This window comes from Marmota monax, unplaced genomic scaffold (assembly GCF_021218885.2).
Source record: "Marmota monax isolate L192 unplaced genomic scaffold, Marmota_monax_Labrador192_F-V1.1 WCK01_AAM20220418_F8-fsc00106, whole genome shotgun sequence".
Classification (NCBI taxonomy): domain Eukaryota; kingdom Metazoa; phylum Chordata; class Mammalia; order Rodentia; family Sciuridae; genus Marmota; species Marmota monax.
Window position 1 is genome coordinate 6966816 of NW_026695218.1, and position 22839 is coordinate 6989654.

At 35.0% G+C, this 22839-nt stretch overlaps 1 protein-coding gene across 6 annotated transcripts in view; it reads right to left on the reverse strand.

Annotated features, from left to right (window-relative positions):
• The window catches only part of Alms1 (ALMS1 centrosome and basal body associated protein), a 218155-nt gene that overhangs the window by 74917 nt on the left and 120399 nt on the right, over positions 1–22839 (reverse strand). For all 6 annotated transcript variants that reach the window (XR_009225689.1, XM_046432182.2, XM_046432183.2 and 3 more), the window contains exons 11-12: positions 18737–20538; positions 844–1082 (exon numbers count right to left, since the gene is read on the reverse strand). Coding sequence is in view for 5 of the 6 variants with exons in the window: in XM_046432182.2 (XP_046288138.1) it covers positions 844–1082; positions 18737–20538 (2041 nt within the window). In the remaining variant the exon portion in view is untranslated. The remainder of the gene's footprint in view (positions 1–843; positions 1083–18736; positions 20539–22839) is intronic.

A 22839-nucleotide genomic window follows, 5' to 3' on the forward strand; every position in this document is an offset into this window, starting at 1 on the left:
TATGGAGGGCTACCACGGCAGGTGCCTCAGGTCTGCAAATTTAAGAACCCAGAACCCCGGCCCGCCATGAGGAGTAACAAAACTGGACAGTGGGCTTAATATAGAATATAGAACATTGAAGGGAGCAGTCTGTCATAAGGTTGCATATTAGCAAAAGGATCACCAGCAGCTGAGTACTGGAGCCTGGAGCATTGGCCTTTCGTGAGGATTTGTGAATGGAACACCGAAGTGCAAGTTATAAACCTAGTGGCAGCACCTAAGCCCAGGGGGGAGGCTATACCCCTCAAAGGATGGTCAGTTTCAGGGATCAGTAACTGCTATTGATTTGGATTCTGAAAACCTAAACAGCTTAAACAATTGGAAACATGGTCACTTTGTGTATCAGACTGTTTTCAATAGTCAAGAGATTATCTGGCAATTTTTTCTAGGCCAGGCCCACCCATTTGGTGTCATTACCCTGCCCAACAGGAGCTTCTATACCTTTTAGTCAATTTATGTGTTCAAACTGGTTGCCTTTATATTGGAAGGGTGAGATCTTTAAGCCAAAAACTGTTTGCTCACTTGAATATAATGTCTGTAATTACCTTCAACTAGTACCATAATAAACAATGGTCTTTGGTGTCAGTTCTTTAAAAAAAAAAAAAAAAAAGGAAGAAAGATTTAAAAAAAATAGTAAATCATATTCTTTTCAAAGCTATATAAATAAAAGATGGATATAATAATCATGTGGCTCCTAATTCTTAAATTAAGTTTAAGAACCAGGAAGACAAATATCATAAATTTCTAAGTTAATCACATGTAAAAGTTGATAAAATGACCTACAATGCAATCATATTCTCTTACCATCTGTGCCACGAGAAGTAGTAATTTGTTGCACTGAAGATGATGAAGCAAACTTGACAGGACCTTTCAGTGGATTTTTAGTATGTGGCTCTAGAATTTTACTTCCATGATCTTCAGCATTAATAAAAATCTCAGATGAAAACATGGTCTTTTCTGGGCTTTCTGTTGTTATCTGAGTGACCGCATCAGATGATAACTTTTCAGAGGCAAATAACGAGGTCTTACTCTGTTCTGGTGAACTGAACAAAAAAGAGGATTATAGCAGGTCATATCCTTAGTCAGGAACATTTAAGTAGTTACAAGGAATATTTTGTGAACACAACAATCTCAAACAATCTCAAATGCTATTAAGGTAGTTATACCATTCACTTTATCAGATACATGTTAAAATGTGATCACGTTTAATTAAAAATATATATATATATATGTGTGTGTGTGTGTGTGTGTACATATATATGTACTAGGGATTGAATATAGTATAGGGGTGCTTAACCACTGAGCCATATCCCCAGACCTTTTTTATATTTTATTTAGAGACAGGATCTCACTAAGTTGCTTAGGGCCTCACTAATTTGCTGAGGCTGGCTTTGAACTCATGATCCTCCTGTCTCAGCCTCTTGAGCTGCTGGTATTACAGGCATGTGCCACCGTGCCTGGCTTTAATTTTATTTTAAAACCTAATCTTAATTTTAATTTATAATGTCATTATGTAATTTAACAAAGGAAATGGTACTTTTCATTTGAAGTGAATATAATTCATTTATTTATTTTTAATTGTAAGATTAGGGCATCATGCTAAAAGCCTAGGAATACAAAGATGAAGAAGAAACAGATCCTACCATCAAGTGGTTTATGTGTCAATGGGCAGAGGGGGCAGAAGAGGGGAATCAGAAGTTTTCAATGTTAGCTAAATATATTAAGATTATAGAGAATTCATATTAAAACAATAGAGTACATAAACAATTGAATAAATAACTAGGAAGAATAGACAAATTTTGCTTAAGAATTTCAAATAACATGTTAGATACTTCCCACCAAAGGAGGTAAAAGCTTACTCTATCTTCCCCCTTGGGTACAGACAGAACTTAGTGACTAGATTTCAAAAGAAGAGAATGTTAAGAGTAGCTTCACAGTGGAGAAACCTAGCAAAACATTGCCTTATCCAAGTTAGCAAAGTTAACATCATCAGTAATGATATGTGGATATCATATTCTCCATATGATGTAAGAGAAGCATATTTCATCTTTGTAGTATTCTTTCCCTAAACCTAAAAAAACACACACACAAAAAACAATTTAATCAAGAGAAAAACATTAGCCAAACCCAACAGGAGCTGCTATTTCTCACCAGTACTCCTCAAAACTTCCAAGTTCATGAAAAACAAGGAAGAATACCATATACCACAAGTGGCTAAGATTAACAACTGTCTATCTCCATCTGGACTGCTGTGACAAAATCCCATATGCTATGTGGTTTCAGAAATTTATTGCTCATGGTTCTAGAGTCTGAAATGTCCAAGACCAGGGCAATGACAGATTTTGTGCTTACTGACTACACTCTGTTTGGTTCATAGATGGCACCTTCTCATCATGTCCTAACATAGAAGAAAAGAACAGACAGCTTTCTGGGGTTTCTTTTGTAAGAATGCTAACTCAAACTGAAGAAACACCATCACAGCCTAATTACTTTTCAAAGGTTCCCCTGTTAAATCATTACTTTAGAGGACTGGGCTCAGTATACTAATTTAGAGAGGGCACAGGCATTCAGACCACAGCAACAACGGTATGGAATGTGATATTACCAGACGAGGTTTTGGAACAGAAAAAGAAAATTAATGGACAAACAGGTGAAATGTAATTAAAGCCTGCAAGTTAGTTAAAACAACATATAAATGTTGGTGTCTTACCTTTGTCAAATATACTATGACAATGTAAGATATTAACAGGAAAAACAAGGAAAAGGCTATAGAGGGCTCTATTTTGTGTCTTTTCTATAAATCTAAAATTATTCAAAAAAATAAAAAAAAATCTGTACAAAAAGAGGGAATAATATTGTACAGTATTAGAACAATATTAAGAATAGAGCAAGCTGGGCATGGTGGTGCACACCTATAATTCCAGAGACTTGGGAGGCTGAAGTAGAAGGATTTCAAGTTCGAGGATAGCTTCAGCAACTTAGTGAGACCCTGTCTCAAAATAAAAATAAAAAGGGCTGGGGATGTGGCTTAGTGTTTAAGCTCCCCTAGGTTCAATCCCCTGTTTAAAAAAAGAGAGAAAAAATTCATAAAAACAAAAAAATTTTAATCTCTACTCTGTGCCTAATATACACTAACTGAAAAGGATAATCATGAAAAAAGAAAAAAACTTGACCAATCTCTTTTGCACACAGAATGTAAAAATCCCAAACAAAATGTTGTGTGTGCGTATTATGTGCTTGCTTGTTCTATCACTGTATACACATCCACCCAGATGTGTGTAAGCGAATTCATACAAGATAGTTTTACCAGAGGAATACAAGGAGAGTTAACATTAAAAAAAAAAAAAAGCAGGGCTGGGGATGTGGCTCAAGCGGTAGCGCGCTCGCCTGGCATGCGTGCGGCCCGGGTTCGATCCTCAGCACCACATACAAACAAAGATGTTGTGTCCGCCAAAAACTAAAAAATAAATATTAAAAAATTATGTGTAACTGATGTGATTCTGCAATCTGTGTATGGGGTGAAGGTGGGAGTTCATAACCCACTTGAATCAAAGTGTGGAATATGATATGTCAAGAAATTTGTAATGTTTTGAACAACCCACAATAAAAAATTAAAAAAAAAAAAAAAAAAAATTCTCACTCTCTTTAAAAAAAAAAAAAGCAATCAATGCGATTCACCACATCAATAAAGGAGAAAACACATTATGACCATACCAACACAGGAAGAAACAGAATTTAATAAAACTTAATAGTTATGCACCATCATATTTAATAGCAAAATACTAAGAATGTTCCCTGTGAAGTTCAGAGCAAACAAGGATACCAATTCTCACCATGTATTTTAGTTAAGGAGATAAATAATATTTGCAGGAGGCAGGAAAAAAGAAATAGATGTATATGAATAAAGAAGGAAAAATAATTTCTTTTCATATTTCATACAATGTGTGCACAGAAAATCCAAAATAATCTATATTCAGCTTAGAGTATAAGTAAATTTTGGAAAGATAAAACATCAAATTTTTAAAAAGTCACTAAATTTTTCTTATCAGAAAAGTAAATTAAAATCTAAAAAAAGTCATATGCAGTATCATAAAAATATCAAATACTTAATAAGTCTAATAAAAGATATAATAATTCTATTAATACAGAAAGAAATTAAAGGTTATCTGAAAAGGACACTTCTACTTCAAGTAGTACATAACAGGGTATAATAGGCAGCCACAGGCCATCACTCCTACTGCAACAAACAAACAAAACTGAATATATTACAAAAATCAGAGTTTAAAAAAAGCCATAGAGCTATAGAAGCAACCGAGAAATATTACCATATTGCTAATCAACATGCTAGAGAGACATATTTTTGATACTTTTAGGTAGGGATTTGGTAATACACAGACATACTCCACTCAGAAAGAAAAATCGCTAGAGTTTTGATTAATATCTGAGTTGGTATAATGAAGTGGAATCTAGAGGAATGCTCAGCTGATTTCTCAATAACACATTTTTTAGTGCTTTGGTGGAACAGAAGGCTGAGAGATTAATCCAAAACAACAAGAATAGTCTAGGCACTAGAAGAATTCTAGTCCCACTAGATCAAAAGGCCATTGGCAAATATATGTCTGGCCTCCCCTTAAAAATACATCTACCATATGCAGAAGCTAGTCCAAAATAAGGAGGAAGAAAAGGAGAGACAAGAAAGAGGAATTCCATCAAAATTAAAGAAAGATCAGTGAAGTAGAAGAAGGGGATTAAGTGGGAGGGAGGGAGGACAGGATAAGGGAAGAATAGTGGAATGAATCTGGTCTAACCTAAGTATCTATATGAACATATCACAGTGTTTCCCAACTTTATGTATAACCACAAGGCACTACTTTAAAAAAAAAAAAAAAACCTTAAATAAATAGCAGATCATAATAGAAGGAAAGAAATGGGGAAGAAAAGAAGGAAGGAGAGAGGAAAAGGGGTAGTATCAGAGACTGAATTAAAGCAAATTATATTCCATTCTTTTATAATTATGCCAAAATAAAAACTAAGGTTACATGTAACTTAAAACAACTAATAAAAACACAAAACAAACAAAATACATCTACCAGATTTAACTAACACTGAGGAGAACTTTGAAAAACATCATCCTCTGTCAAAAGTGCCAATACCAAGAAAGGGACTAGGGTCAGAAAAACATTTGCAATAGTAAGAGTGCTTATGAGACGAAGTTCCATTGAGTAAAATTTAACTGCAACAAAAACCTGGCAGGTCTTCCCTTATAACATTTACCATATTCTAAAGCTATGAAGAGTAAAGAATCTAAAGAGCTAAATTTAAACAACTGAGAGACTTAACTGAGAGTTTCACAATATTTAAAAGAATTAAAGATATGTTGGGCACAAAGGAAAAATCCAGAAAATCCACCAATCTGGAAAAATCATGGGATAGAATAAGTGAACTAAAACTCCAACACAACTCGAACAATCCTTGAAGTGATTGAACTGATTAAGATACCCTAACTGATTAACAGAGAAAAGGTTATATACTCTCTGGTGGAAAAGTAATACCCTTAGATTCTATGACTCTCTTTTTTACAATGTCTAGCACATTAAAAAAATAAAATTTATGAAGCAGGAAAAAGTCACCAAAACTAGAGGGAAAAAAAAAAACAGTAAGAAAAACTGATTTAGGAAAGATTCTAATACTGTAGTTAGCACAGAACAACTTTAAAATGATTACTAAAATATTAAGAACAAAAAATATGGGGGGAAACAGGTGAAAATATGGAGAATCTTAACAAAAAAATGGAACAAAAAAGAATCAAGGTGTCTGAAATCAACTGATTTAATAGTTTTAGTAGAAAACAGACACAATGAAAAACAAATTACAGATTTCCCTCCTTATCTTCAGTTTCTCATTCTACAGTTTATTACCTGCAGTCAACTGGAGTCTGAAAATATTACATAACATATTTAGAGAGGCCACATTCACATAATTTTCATTATAGTATACTGTAAAAATTGTTCCATTTCATTATTAGTTATTGATAATTTCTTGTTGTGCCCAATTTATAAATTAGACATTGTTACAGATACCAAAAGTCTAAGTACAAGCTATGAGTGGTGGCACACACCTGGAATCCTAGAAATTTGGGAGGTTGAAGCTCTAAATACCTTAATGAGAACCTGTCTCAAAAAGTAAAGTAAAAAGGGCCGGAGATGTAGCGCAGTAGTCAAGTGAGAACAAGGCAAGATGTCTGCTCTTACTGCCTTTATTTGAAATTGTATTCAATATCCTACCCAGTGCATTAGATGAGAAAAAGAAAACAAAAGGCAAGAAAATTGGAAAGGACAAGGTAAATCTGACAACATGATTGTCGACAAAGAATAGATTTATTAACTGAGGGCAACCAAATATTAACATGGTACCTCTGAAGTCTTACAGAGAAAGACTTCTTAGGGAAGCTACAGAACATGAAATATAGGATATATAGGTATGTATCAACCATTGTAATTATTGCCTTGACTAAATTTCCTAATGCTCACTGTCTGAAAATATCACATAGTGGACATGGAAATGCTAATCCAAAGAGCAATAAATTAAAATTAACTTGTTGGAGCTTGCAAATTGGCAGTATTGCTACATTCAAGGAACAAAGAACTAGAAAATGCAAATTTTAAAATGTCATATTCAAGAGTCTCAACAAATAGAAATAAATTTTTAAAAAAAGATGTACAAGACCTATACACTGAAAATTACACATCACTGAGAGACACTAAAGAAGACTTAAATGAGAATAATAATAATAATAATAATAATAATAATAATAATAATAATGTCCATGCATGGGAAGACCCAATATTATTAAAATGTCAGTAATTCCCACAATGATCTATATTTTCAATGCAATTTCAAACAAAATACCATTAGACTTTTGTTGAGAAACTAAAGTCTACTCTAAAATTTATATAGAAACACAAAAGTCTTAAAATAGAAAAACAATTTTGAAAATAAAAACAAAATTGGAGAATACAAATTGATTTCAAGACTTTGAAAAAATTACAACAAAGATATGATAGGAGTGGCATAAAGGTAAATAGAACAAAGGAACAGAATAGAAACTCCCAAAATAAACTCACATATAATACCAATTGATTTTGACAAGAAAATCAACTTAATTTGGTAAGAAAATAATCATTTTTCAAAAATGGTGCTAGAATATATATATTGAAGAAAATGATATTCAACTGTGAAACTTATACTATATTTAAAACTTAATTTGAAACTGATCATAGACTATAGCTTAAACTATAGCAATTCTAGATGAAAACAGAAGAAAATTTTCATAACACTCAACATTTCCTTAGGACATGAAAACAGCACTAACCATACAAAAAAATAATCAAACCAGATTTTAACAAAATTAAAATTTTCTGTTCTTCAAAGGATACCATTAAGAAAATTAAAATCAAACCACATATTATAAGTAAATATTCATAGTACACAGAGGATTTGTACCTGTACTATATACAAATTTCTTATAATAATGAAAGAAACAATCCAACAGACAAAAGTAAACAGATACTTCTTAAATAACAAACTTTTTGACACTCAGAATAACTACATTAAAAATATCTAGAAATAATAAGTGTTGGGAGAGTATGTAGAGTAAATGGAACTTGCATATGTTGCTGAAGGGAACAACAAAAAGTTTATATAACTCTAGTTCCAGTTCCAGATAAGCATAACTCGTGACATCTTTCCCTCTGAATGCACAGCAGCTACAAACCTAGACAGACTATGTGAAGCAGTTATTGGAAGGATGGAAAAATAACAGGAGTAGATAGATTGGGGAAGATTATAAAGCTTAGAAGTATCAAAATGAAGATGAATTCACCATCATTTTTGCATCTTTTGCTCACCTGAATTCAATACAGCCTAGAATCTGGAAGAGAGTATTAGCACAGACACAAAGACCCCCCCAGGCAGATCCAAGATGGTGGGCCAGAGGGAGGCAGCATTCAGTGTCACTCTGGGACACAAGTAGTGAGAATACTGCTTCTCAGGTCACGTGCATGTCCAGGACTCCAGGCCTCAGCGTCAGAGTAGGTCTCCCAACTACTTGCCCACGCAGGACTAGCATCAGCATCCGCACAGAACTTTCAGCAACCTACCCAAGCAAAAATCACAGAGGCCGCTCCCATGCAGAATAGCTAGCAGTTCTGGCTGCCACTCCCAAGAGGAACTCCATCTACCAACAAGGGGCTCCCCCAGTCACTGCCATCTTGGGACTCTGCAGCAGCGGAGATAGTCCCCTACGCAGAGTAGCCTGCCTGCACCTGAAAACTTCACACAGGCTCTGAAGTCAGCCGACAGCCACACACTGCACACTACAGAGCTCATCTCTAAAATCATCATTCAAAGCCATCGCCTAGCTCCCCCAACCCCACTCAACATCTCATCACTGAAAGCAGGTGCCTCCATCTTGGGTCACCTTCATCGCCATCTTTGGGGGGGCAACTCCCAATTGGAACTCCAACTGACCAGGTACCCAATTTCTAACTTCCCCCTCTCCTCAGTAGCCACTAGCCAGGCACAGTGACAACCTGTTACCTTCACCATCCTGAGCGCAGAGATACCAACTAATAACTGACGACCCCACCTATTAGATGAGAAGGGAAGCAGGAAAGATACTGATCTCCAACCAAAACAATGCCTGTTTCTTCATTCAAGATTCTTTTTTGTTTTTACTTTTTTCCTTTTCTTCCACCAATTTCTACTATTTTAACATTTTTTATTTTTCTTAATATATAATGTGTTTTATGTAAATTACTGTCTTCCCACTTACTTTTCTACCCAAAATTACTTCCTCTTTCTTCTCCTGCTATTAATCATCTTCTTTGGATTTCTCTTTCACACTTCCTAAGATATAATAACTCTATATCCTCATCTCCCAACTCCTCAGCATAGCATCCTACTCCTCACCCCAGGTTCTTTGTCCTCATCAGAAACTGTAAACCCTTTTACAAACCTACTGAGTGTATTGTAGATAATAATTGAATTCACCATTTCTGTACATTGTTACCAAACTGTAAAAGTCTTAATAGCAAACCTTTGTTTTCAGGATGTATATTGTTTATATTGGGATCTGTTAACATTGTCCTTCACCTCAAAGGAGAAGTACTGGAACCCTACAGGGGCACTATAAACCTATAGGGTAAAAACGGTAATACCTTGGATCCACAGTACTAGAAGGGAAGATACATAAGCAATATGAAAAGACAAGGGAAGAAAGTGCCCCAAACAAATCAAGATACCACATTATTAAAACCCATGGCCAGCACAGAAGAAATGACAGAGAAGGAGTTCAAGATGTACATAATTTAAAAGTTCTGTGAATTAAAGGATGCTATAAGAGCAAATATAGGCAGCAAAAGATCATTTTGAAAAGGAGCTACATAAACAAACACAGGAAGCAAAAGATTACTTCAATAAGGAAATAGAGGTTCTGAAAAAAACCAAACATTCTTGAAATGAAAAAAACAATAAACCAAATTAAAAGTTCAATTGAAAGTATCACCAACATATCAGACCATTTACCTCAGACAACGAAGACAAAATATATAATCTTGAAAAGAATGTAGACCACACAGTGAAAATGCTAAGGAACCATGAACAGAACATTCAAGAAATATGGGATAGCATAAAAAGACCAAATTTAAGAGTTATTGGGATAAAGGAAGGCATAGATAGAGGTCCAAACCAAATCTATTCAATGAAATAATTTCAGAAAATTTTCCAAAAATGAAGAATGAACTTGGAAAACCAAATCCAAGAGGCTTACAGGATGCCAATGTACAAAATAACAACAGATCTACACCAAAGCACATTATAATGAAAATGCCTAACACATAGAATAAGGAGAGAACATTAAAAGCCATGAGAGAAAGGAATCAGATTACATATAGGGGGAAACCAATTAGATTATGTGCAGACTTTTCAACTCAGACCCTGAAAGCTAGAAGATCCTGGAACATATATCAAGCTCCAAAAGAAAATGGATGCCAACCAAGAATCTTATATCCAGCAAAATTAATCTTTAGATTTGATGATGAAATAAAAATCTTCCATGATAAACAAAAGTAAAAAGAATTTACAACCTGAAAGCCTGCACTACAGAACATTCTCGGCAAAATATTCCATGAAGAGAAATTGTTTGAAAAACAACAATGAAAATCAGCAAAGGGGGTTATTACACTAAAGAAAAAGCTAATCAAAGGAAAAACCAAATCAAGTTAAATATCAAAAATAAACAAAATTGGTTGGAATACAAATCATGTCTCAATAATAACCTTGAATGTTAATGGCCTACACTAACCAATCAAAAGACATAGACTGGCAGATTGGATTTTTAAAAAAGACCCAACAATATGCTACCTCCAAGAGACTCATCTCATAGGAAAAGACATCCACACCATAAAGGCAAAAGGTTGGGAAAAATCATACCACTCACATGAACTGTGTAAGCAAGCAGGGGTTTCCATCCTCATATCAAACAAAGTAGACTTCAAGCCAAAGTTAAGCGAAAGGAATAAAGAAGGATATTTCATACTTCTTAAAGGAATCATTCATCAACAAGACATAACAATAATAAATTTATATGCCCCAAACAATGGAGCCATCTACATTCATCAAACAAATTCGTCTCAACTTCAAGAGTCAAATACACCAAAACACAATAATTCTGGGTGAATTAAACACACCTCTTTCACCACTGGATAGATCTTCCAAGCAAAATCTAAAGAAACTAAACAAAATCTAAAGAAACTACAGAAGTCAATAATACAATCAATAACTTAGACTTGGGGGCTGGGATTGTAGCTCAGCAGTAGAGCGCTCGCCTAGCAGGGGCAGGGCCCGGGTTCGATCCTCAGCACCATACAAAAATAAAGGTATTGTGTTGTGAACATCTACACCTAAAAAATAAATATTTAAAAATAAATAAATAACTTAGACTTAACTGACATATATAGAAATATTTCATCCTTCAATGAATGAATACACTTTCTTCTCAGCAGCACATGGATCCTTCTCTAAAATAGATCATATACTATGCCACAAAGCAACTCATAGCAAATATAAAAAAGTAGAGATACTACCCTACACTCTATCAGATCATAATGTAATGAAATTAGAAATCAATGATAAAATAAAAAATAAAAGCTACTCCAACACCAGGAGACTAAATAATATGCTACTGAATGAACAATGGGTTGCAAAAGACATCGGGAGGTTAAAAAATTCTTAGAGGTGAAATGAGAACACAGATACAATGTGTCCAAATCTCTGGGACACTATGAAAGCAGTATTAAGAGGAAAGTTCATTGCATGGAGTTCATTCCTTAAAAGAAGAAAAAGTCAACAAATAAATGACTTGAGGTTACATCTCAACGCCCTAGAAAAAAGAAGAAAAAAATCAACATCAAGAGCAGTGGAAGACAGGAAATAACTAAATCAGAGTGAAATCAAAGAAATTGAAACAAAAAAAATTCAAAAAAAAATTTGACAAAATAAAAAGTTGGTTCTTTGAAAAAGTAAATAAAATTAATAAACCCTTAGCCATGCTAACAAAGAGAAGGAGAGAAAACTCAAATTACTATCATACATGATGAAAAAGGAAATATCACAACAGTCACTAAAGAAATATAGAAGATAATTAGAAATTATTTTGAAAAGTTGCACTCCAATAAGATATAAAATATTAAAGGCATTTACAAATTTCTAGAGCCATATGATTTGCCCAAATTGAATCAGGATGATATACACAATTTAAACAGATCAATTTCAAGCAATGAAATAGAAGACGCCATCAGAAGCTTACCAACCAAGAAAAGCCCAGGACCAGATGGATACATAGCCAAGTTCTACAAGACCTTTAAAGAAGAACTAATATCAATACTCTTCAATTTATTTCAGGAAATAGAAAAAGAGGGGGCACTTCCAAACTCATTCTATGAGGCCAATACCACCCTGATTCCAAAACCAGGCAAAGACAACTCAAAGAAAGAAAACTTCAGACCAATATCTCAAATGATCATAGATGCAAAAAATTCTGGCAAATTGAATACAAAAACGTATCAAAAAGATGGTACACCACAATCAAGTGGGGTTCATCCCAGAGATATAAGGGTGGTTCAATATATGGATTTCAATAAATGTAATTCATTGCATCAACAGACTTAAAGATAAGAACCATATGATCATCTCAATTGATGCAGAAAAAGCATTTGACAAAATACAGCACCCCTTCGTGTTCAAAATACTAGAAAAACTAGGGATAAACAGGAACATATCTCAACATTATAAAAGCTATCTATGCTAAGCCCCAGGCCAATATCATTCTAAGTGGAGAAAAATTGAAAGCATTCCCTCTGAAAACTGGAATAAGACAGGGATGCCCTCTTTCACCATTTCTATTTAACATATTTCTTGAAACTCTAGTCAGAGCAATTAGAAACAAAAGAAATTAAAGGATATGGATAGGAAAAGAAGAACTCAAATTATCACTATTTCCTGATGATGATTCTATACATAGAAAACCCCCCCAAAAAATCCACCACAAAACTTCTAGAACTAATAAATGAATTCAGCAAAGTATCAGGATAGAAAATCAACACCCATAAATCAAAGGCATTTCTGTACATTAGTGACAACTCCTCTGAAAGAGAAACTAGGAAAACTATCCCATTTACAATAGCCTTAAAAAAATTAAAATACTGGGAATCGACCTAACAAAAGAGGTGAAAGACCTCTACAATGAAAACTACAGAACACCAACGAAAGAAATTAAAGAAGACGTTAGAAGATGGGAAGGTCTCTGTTGTTCTTGGATAGATAGAATTAATATTGTCAAAATGATCATACTACCAAAAGCATTATATAGATTTAATGTAGTTCCAATCAAAATTCCAATGGCATTCCTCATAGAAGTAGAAAAGGCAGCCATGAAATTCATCTGGAAAAATAAGAGATCCAGAATAGCCAAAGCAATTCTTAGCAAGAAGAGTAAAGCAGGTGGCATCACAATACCAGACTTTAAACTATACTACAAAGCAATAGTAACAAAAATGGCATGGTGTTGGTACCAAAACAGACTGGTAGACCAATGGTACAGAATAGAGGACACAGAGACTAACCTACATAATTACAGTTATCTTATATTAGACAAAGGTGCCAAAAACATACATTGGAGAAAACTGGAAATCCATGTGCAACAAAATGAAATTAAATCCCTATCGCTCACCATGCACAAAACTCAACTCAAAGTGGATCAAAGACCTATAGGAATTAAACCAGAGACCCTGCATCTAATAGAAGAAAAAAGTAGGCCCAAATCTCTATCATATTGGATTAGTCCCCTACTTCCTTAATAAGAGTCCTAAAGTCCAAAAATTAAAATCAAGAATTAATAAATGGGATGGATTGAAACTAAAAATCTTCTCAGCAAAAGAAACAATCAGTGAGGTGAATAGAGGGCCTACAACTTAGGAGCAAATTTTTACCACTTGCACATCAGATAGAGCGCTAATTTCTAGGGTAAATTAGAACTCAAAGAGCTAAACACCAGAAAAACAAATAACCCAATCAATATATAGCTAAGGAACTGAACAGACACTTCTGAGAAGGTGATATACAATTAATCAACAAATATATGAAAAAATGTTCAGCATCTTTAGCAATTAGAGAAATGCAAATCAAAACTACTCTAAGATTTCATCACTCCAGTCAGGATGGCAGCTATTAAGAATACAAACAACTGGGCTGAGGATCTGGTTCAATGATAGAGTGCTTGCCCAGCACGCATGAGGCACTGGGTTCCATCCTCAGCACTGCATAAAAATCAAATAAAGATATTGAGTGTCCACCTACAACTAAGAAAAACTATTTAAAAAAATACAAACAACAGTAAGTGTTGGCAAGGATGTAGAGGAAAAGGCACACTCATACATTACTGGTGGGATTGCAAAATGGTGCAGCCAATATGGAAAGCAGTATGGAGATTCCTTGGAAAACCGAGAATGGAACCACTTTTTGATCCAGCTATCCCACTCCTTGGTCTATACCCAAAGGACTTAAAAACAGCATACTACAGAGACACAGCCACATCAATATTACTGTAGCACAATTCACAATAGTTTAACTGTGGAACCAACCTAGATGCCCTTCAATAGATGAATGGATAAAGAAAATGTGGTATATATACACAATGTAATATTACTCAGCAATAAAAAAGAATAAAATCACAGCATTTGCAGGTAAATGGATGGAGTTGGAGAATATAATTCTAAGTGACATTAGTGAATCCCCAAAAAACAAATGGTGAATGTTTTCTCTGATATAAGGAGGCTGATCATAATGGGATTGAGATGGGAAGCATGGGAAGATTAGACGAACTCTAGATAAGGCAAAGGGATGAGAGGGGAAGGGAGGGGGCCATGGGAGTAGAAATGAGGGTGGAATGAGATGGACATCATTACCCTAAGTACATGTATGAAGACACAAATGGTGTAAATATACTTTGTATACAACCAGAGGTATGAAAAATTGTGCTTTATATGTGTAATATGAATTGTAATGCATTTTGCTGTCATATATATAACAAATTAGAATAAAAATTTTAAAAAGAAAGACTCCCAGGCAAATTCCTCCAGTTTCTGCTTGAGGAGTAGGAGAAGAGTCAGAAATCCTTCTTTCTTTCTCTCTCTCTCTTTTTTTTTTCCTGTTCAATTTAGCCTCAGTGCCCAAGTAATTCCATGGTGGCAATGGTACAGCAGTAATATAAATAATGAGAGCCTAAAATTCTGAGGGAAGTAAATCTTACTCTTCTACCAGAAGAGATGTTGTCTCAAAGTGGGGCAAACCCATGTGGGTTTGTCTCCGTCTGTTCTGTGCCACTTGGCCTTGATACAAAATAGTATCAGGAAGAACACAGAGAAGTAAAACAAGCCTTTGCTCTCTAACCTGACCAAGAAAGATAAGGCTCAAAGGCTGTTTGCAATTTTTAACCCAGCTTGGTTAATTCTTTGCTAAAACAAAAACATCAACAATGTTTATGGGACTTAAATAACTGTCATTTCATAATATAATACTATGAAATACAATCCAAAGTTACTCAGCATATGAGGAATCAGAAAAATCTCAACTCACATGGGAAAAGACAACAAATCAATGCTGGGATGAAGGAGATGTTAGTATAAAAACTCTATGAAGCAGTTATTATAATATGCCTCAAGTAAAAGCCAATGCCCTTGAAGCATATGAGAAGGTATTTATAATAACTAGCCTTTAGGAAAATGCAAATCAAGATACCACTGTTTAACTACAAAATCGCTAATATCTATTGACAGTACCACAGGTTGACAAGAACGTAAAGTAACTGGAATGCCCACCACATATTTCCATGAAGATGCAAAATTATAAGACCATCCCAGAAAAAAATCTTCCCAAGTATCCTAGAGAAACAAAAACCTATACATGAATGTTTATAGAAGCTAAAAATTTAGTGGCCCCAAACGGGAAGTAAGTCAAATATTTCTCAGTGCTTAAATGGAACTATGGTAATCTGTACAATGGAATTATAATTTAAAGGAACAATAAAAGCAATGATATTCCTTTTAATATGGCAACAAAAAGGAACAAACAATGGATTCATGCAAGATTAACCTTAAATGCATTTTGCAAAATGAAAGAAGTCAGATCCAAAAGGTTGTTATGTATTTTATGAGTCCACTTATATGAGAAGGCAAAACTATTGAGAAGAAAATAGACCAGGGATTGCCAGGGTTCATAAGAGGGATTCTCTATAAAGGGGATGGCATGGGAGAATTTTTGGATTAATGCAACTGCTTTATTTGGAACTGGATCAATGGATATAACTGCATACCACAAAAAAGTGAAGTTTGCAGCATGTACATTTTAAGGTTAAGCAGGATGTAACCATAAAGCATTTGATAAATGCTTTATGTTACGATGTTATCATAGGATATTAACATAAGAGTAAACTTCAATAAAATCCAGAATGGGTAAAACCTCTAAAATAAGATATCTCTCAATAATCTCTACCTCTTGGTATTCATGCCCAGAATCAGAATGTGAGCTAGATATAGTGATTCATTTCTATTGCAAGCAAAGTAGCAAAGATAAGGTTAGATTTCAAAAAGGCTGGCTTTTATCTTGGCACCCTCTCTTGTTCTTTTACCTGTTCACTCTAAGGGAAGTTTATAAATTTAGATGTCATATTGTGAGTTGCCTTAAATAGACAAGAAACTAACATCTGTGGCCAAGCAACTGAGTGATCTGGGAAATATACCCTCTTACTCAAACCTTGAGATGAGACCAGAGTTGCAGCCACTACCTTATTTGCAACCTTGTAAAACAATGGGAGCCAAAAGATCCAGCTAAGCTATGCTTAGATTTCTGACCTGTAGAAACTGGGAGGTTTACTGCTTTAAGCTGCTTCATTTCAAGGTAATATGTTATGCAGAAATAGATAACTAATAAAGGAATTTAATGTACTATTTATGCAACTCTTCTGTAAATCCAAAATTAACTCAAATTTTAAAAATTTAAAAATATTTTGCACATATATACACATACTTTTATGCATCTCTCTATACAGATACATGTGTGTACAGTTTTCATTACTTATGAACTCTGTAGTTGACACACCCAGTTTCAAATGCCAACTCCAATACAGAATGGCCATATGATGATATTGAATTAAATCACTTAATTTCTCTAAGTCCCAACTTGTTAAGTAATAATATTTCTCTCTGATCATTATAATAAGATAAATATTCACTATAAAGCCTGACATTTATTACATTATGAACAAATGGCATTATTATCAGTTGTAAATATGTTTATAATCATTTATTATTTTTCTCATTTATAACTTTATCTGATTTTCAAGGAATTCAGTTCCAATAACTGGGCATTTAAACTTTGAAGGGCTTAAACACTGTACATGAAATCATCTAACCTTTAATTTCTAAACATTTTTAAAAAAAAGAAAGAAAGAAAAACAGGTGTGGTGGTGCACAACTCTTACTCCCAGTGACTCAGGAGACTGAGGCACAAGGACTGCAAGATGGAAGCCGTTCTCAGCAACTTAGTGAGGCCCTAAGCAACTTAGCAAGACCCTGTCTAAAACTAAAATGAAATGAAATGAAATGAAAATTGAAATGACATAAAATAAAATAAAATAAAATTACCCCCCACACACCCAAAGTTTTAAAATAACTATAGCCTCCCAATACTTATAATACTGAAACCAGAGACTGGCCTTGTTTTTGTGCTCCAATCCAATTCTCAATCACTTGCAGATCAGTAAGGAACCTTTCAGTTTTCCAACCCCGTTTCCACCACCATTCACATGTGAGTGCCAAAGATATGAAATGACTTGTCCAAGATCATGGCTAGAAGAACAGTTGGAAGTAGTGTTCAAGATTCTGACAGACAATAGAATGTAGGGAAGTAAGCTGTTGCTTTAATTTAACAGACTGTTTTCTTTCTTCTTCTTTTTCTTGGTAACAGTACTGAATCCAGAAACACTCTATCACTGAGCTACATCCCCAGCCCTTTTTCACATTTTATTTTGAGACAGGGTCTCACTAACTTGCCCAGGCTCTAGCTGGACTTGAACTTTGATCCTCCTGTTTCAACCTCCCAAGTAGCTGGGATCACAGAAGTGCACCACCATGCCAACTATCAGACTGCATTTGAATGCCCATCCCCATCCTTACAGACAGGCTCACTTGGCCCAAGTAGCAATGTCAGTGTCTCAGTTTCCCAGTGAGTAAATAGGGGTATCATCACCTACTTTACAGGGTCATAATGAGGACTAAAGGAGACAGTAAAAAAAAGACTCTCATCGCAATGACTACCACATAAGGATTTTGAATAAACATTTTTCCCTTCCTTCTTTCCAAGCAAAGTGCTCTCTACTCTGGTGTGCTGCTGTATGTATGTTTATATTATGCCCAACCATACGGTATAAACATACAGGAAATTCTTTTTAGCCATATTGTAAAAGACTTTTTAAGGTAAAAACTGAATGATGATAAAAATTAGGCTGAATAAGATAAATCTAATACATTTGCTGAATTGGGTTTCCTTTCCCACATTTACAATGTGGTGAGCACATTATGTTGACATGCATGCTGGTGATGTTAGTCTTACATCATCTCACTGAAGTCGTTATCTGCCATTGTTCACACTGTAAAGTTTTCTTTTTTTTTTCTTTTTAAATGCTAAACATTTGAGGAAAATTATGAAAATGAATCAAATTGAGAAGAGGGAGACACAAAGAGAAAGCATGCACACACACATGCAACCTCCCAAAAATCTTCAGGATAATCTCCAACATGGGGAAAAAAAGGTAAATGGTCAAGATTATTTTGAAAGTAATTCAATTTTGTCTTACACTTGATGTCAAGTCTTACCAAAAGACCTTTGAAAGTATAAACATATTACCATCACATGTTGTTGCTTATTTACATAATTCTTGAAAGACTTCTAGCAGATTAGTCAGATACAACCTCCCTTAAAAAAAAAAAATCATAGTCTCTTCCCCAAGAGAATTACATTTGCTTAAGTATTTTAAACCCTTTATCACAAATTCCATCAGCTTGCTTGTTATCACAAGACTCACCGATCTGCAGATACCGGAGTCCCCTCTGGTTTGGAATATCCTTCCAAATCTGAAATGTTCACTTGTATTTGCCTTGAGGTTACTATCTGGCTATTCTGAGAAGGGATGGCTTTCAAGTCCTGAGTAATAGTATTACTATCTGGAAGAGGAGACTGTACAACTTGGAAGTCCAGTGGTGATTTAGGTCCTAGAAAACCTAAAGATTCTTGATTTTGTGCTATAGGTTTACTAGTCAATAACTTGGAGGTTGGTTCCAATGATCTTGAAGATATAGTTTGTAGGTCAGAGTTAAACTCACTATTCATCCTTGTTTTAGAAGCAGAATCCAAAGAATGAAATCTTTTATCTAAGGTTCCACTATCCAACTTGGAAGGAGTCTTGGGGCACAGAGTTATACGAACACATGAAAGTGCTTTTCTATTTGAAGGTGGAGTAGATGCAGATGTTTCTAATGTATAGTGATCAGGGGCAGATTGGGAGACTGAATTGACTTCAACATTTATCATACTAGTAATGTGTGATTTAGGTGTATGTTGATTTTTTTCTACTACACAATCCTGATCTTGAGAAAAGGGGAAATGGTGCTTTCTCATGTGGTCATCTATAGCTAGGGGTCTGCTTTGATGTTGTTCAAGACAAATGGGAGAAGGAAGGTCTGAAGCTATATAATCCTGACCCTGAGAAAAGAGAGAATGGCTTTCTCTCATCTCATGATCTACATGTGGGGCATTGCTTTGTTTAAAGAGTTCTTGTTGTTCAAGAAAAATGCAAGAAGGAATGTCTGGACAAAGGCAAGAATGGTGTTTTTTCATATGGTGATCTGCATGTGGGGCTTTGCTTTTTTCAAAGAGTTCTCGTTGTTCAAGAAAAATGTGCGAAGGAAGATCTGCAGTTCTGGTTACATTCTTCTCTTTTATTCCTAGTGTGGAACTTGGTCTGCCCATACTAATGTGGGTATGGTTATCAGAAAACTGAATTTCCTTGAATGTATAATTTGCACTGGTACTGGGCTCAGAATGACTGACATTAAAATCTGATCTTTCTAAGAGTGTTTCCTCTCGATGAGAAGGCTCAAAATCAACAAATAATTTTTCGTTTTGCCTACCTTTTTCTGCTAAAAAGGTCACAGCTTTATGTGGTGAATGACTAAGCATTTTATATGATGAAGGGGAAGAGGTTTTCTGTTTAAAATCTCTAGGAGAATTTTGCTCTTCAGTGATATGAGAATTAAATACCCCCATAGATGCTCCAGTATACTGGCTACCTTCAGTAACACCAACCTTAAAAACAGAGGGATCTGAAATGCATTGAGAATGTCGGTGAGATGAAAAAGTGATGGAGGTAGTAAACTGTTTCATGGGTTCTGGGGACGGTATTTGTGATGAAGAAGGAAATTCCACTTCTTTAGGTGGCACACAAGCAGGTTCTACTTCTACTAATTCTGACAGCCAAGGGTCCATATTCTCACGGAATGGCATTCGAAGGCCCTTGCTAATTTTGAAGTCATCAGATATAAGTGGGGAATGACTTTGTAACTGCAAGGAATTCCAAACTTTCAAATGGGGGTTGTTCTGGTCTAGGGATTTAGAAAAATTGATGTGCCTGGTTCTCCACGATGATGGGCTCTGTCGTCCTCTGATCATTTCTGAGGATTCAGCAGATGTAAAAACACAAGGATGGTCTTCCAGTTGTGGTTGTTCAGCAGTAAGAGTCCTGAAACATCCTTTTTCATGGCTCTCAATAATAATGTGACTACATACAGCTTCAGGTGTGCATCCTATTCCCCGTGGACTCTGTGATCCCTAGAAGATATAAGTAGGTTCTTTAAGTAGTCTACATAGTTAGTTGTATACTATACTAATCAGTTTTCTATCCAGATCAGGATATGACCATAAAAGTCTTATCATTATTTTATAATAAAGAAGGTCAAAGAACACAGTAAAAAAAAAAAATGACAGTTAACTATAGAATAAAATGACTCATAACCAAGACCACCCAATAGAGTTCTTCTAAAAAATCTACTAGAGTACCAGAACAAAAACTACTATTGTCGCCCAGTATATATTCTCACTTTCTTCCTTGTAGTAATAGAAGTCACCCAAACTTTTGTTGACACATAGCCACCAAACTGAGGATGTTTCTTGTTTCTTTTGCAGCTAGTTTTGATCATATAACTAACTTTAATTCAACGGGATATGATCAAAAGTGTTAAGTGCAACTTCTGCTTCTTGTCCTTAAAATCCAGTTCTTGACCTCCAAGTATTTCCACTACCACCACCATTACCATCACCATCTGATACCTAAATATGGGAATGCCTGGAACAACCATGGAAGACATGCATAAGGATAGCCAGTTTAGATCTGTAGATGACCTCAGGGAACACAGTTCACTTCCCTAACCTGAACTATGACATTAAAGAAAAATGAAACTCTACCTTATTTAAGCCATTCAACCCTCATTGGAGTTTATTTTGGGCTACTACAGAGGCCTGAGCTACACCTACTATTATGCCCCCAAGAACAAGAAAAACCTTTTGCTGGGGCCTAGAGTCAATGCCCAAAGCTATCATAAATATAAAATTTCTTTGAGGTTTCTGTGGTTTACCTAGAAAGGTACTATAATCTGTATTAAGAATTGTAATGTAAAAATAAATAAATAATTTTTTTTAAAAAAGAAAGATACTATACTTTGGCATTCCATTTGATGATATAGTACATTTCATTTCATATACAAATATTTTAAATTATGATGCCTTTTCCCACGGATGGAGTGGATGAATTTTCCATATTTCTCCTTCTAAGTAGACCTAAATACTCTGGACATTATATGATACCAATTTAAGAAGAATTGAAAGATGCATAGAAGGAGGCAGACAAGCTAGGGATCCTGGGACTTGAGGATGATTTGGTGGTGAGATCCCTGAGTTTTCTTTTTGTCTCATATATACAGATTTGGGGCAACCAAGGAACAATAGACACAGACAAAAGCCCTACAAAAATCTGCTCTCACAGCTAAAAATCCAGGAAAGATACGGCAAAGCAAGACAGAAAACCTTTAGAAAATAATTGCTGTACTCCTATCACCACAGGAAAAAAACAAAAAAAAACCAAAAAACTCCAGCCCAACCTACATAAACTCTAGCAAAATCCAAGTAAGAAACCAAGACTTCCACTCTTGCAAAATTAAAATGAGGCATCCCAATACCCAGGCCAGGGTGTTATGAGAAAAGACCAAGCAGAAAACAGGACTTATTCATCCCTACTGACTGATAATGAGCTATTCCTCCCCCGTGGTATCAGTGAAATCCATGTGGGGAGCCTGGACTTTGATTCCTATTCAGCACTATCACGTGCCCCTCCTCTTTCCCAACTACAGGCTAGAAGAAAATATTTGCAAACCTCATATCCAATACAGGACTGGTATAGGAAAGGCAGCAGAATACAACAGACACTAGTATGGCAATATGTAAATCAATGGATGTGTAACTGATGTGATTCTGCAATTTGTATACGGGGTAAAAATGGGAGTTCATAACCCACTTGAATCAAAGTGTGAAATATGATATATCAAGAACTATGTAATGTTTTGAACAACCAACAATAAAAAAATAAAAAATAAATAAAAAATTAAAAAAAAAATAATTGTAAAGAACCAGATACAGAAAAAAAAAAAAAACATTCATAAAGAACTCAAAACTCAATAGGGGGGCTGGGACTAGTTCAGGGTAGAGTGATTGTCTAGCATATGCAAAGTTCTGGGTTCAATCCTCAGCACCACAAACAAAGCTCAACAGATAAGAACAAAAAAAAAAAGAGGGGGTTTCTAATTAGAAAATGGGCAAAACACACATAGAGACATTTCACTAAATAAGATACAAAGAAATGAGGATATGAAAAAATGTTCAATACTAGAAACCAATAAGAAAATACAAATTAAAACCCCTATGAAGCAATATTACAAGCCGATCAAGACGGCTAAAATTAAAAATAGTGACAACATCAATCCTGTTGAGAATGTGGAATAAGCAAATCATTCATATTCTTCTGTTGGGAATGTAAAAATGGCACAGCCACCCTGAAAAATGGGGCAGCTGTTTGCACTC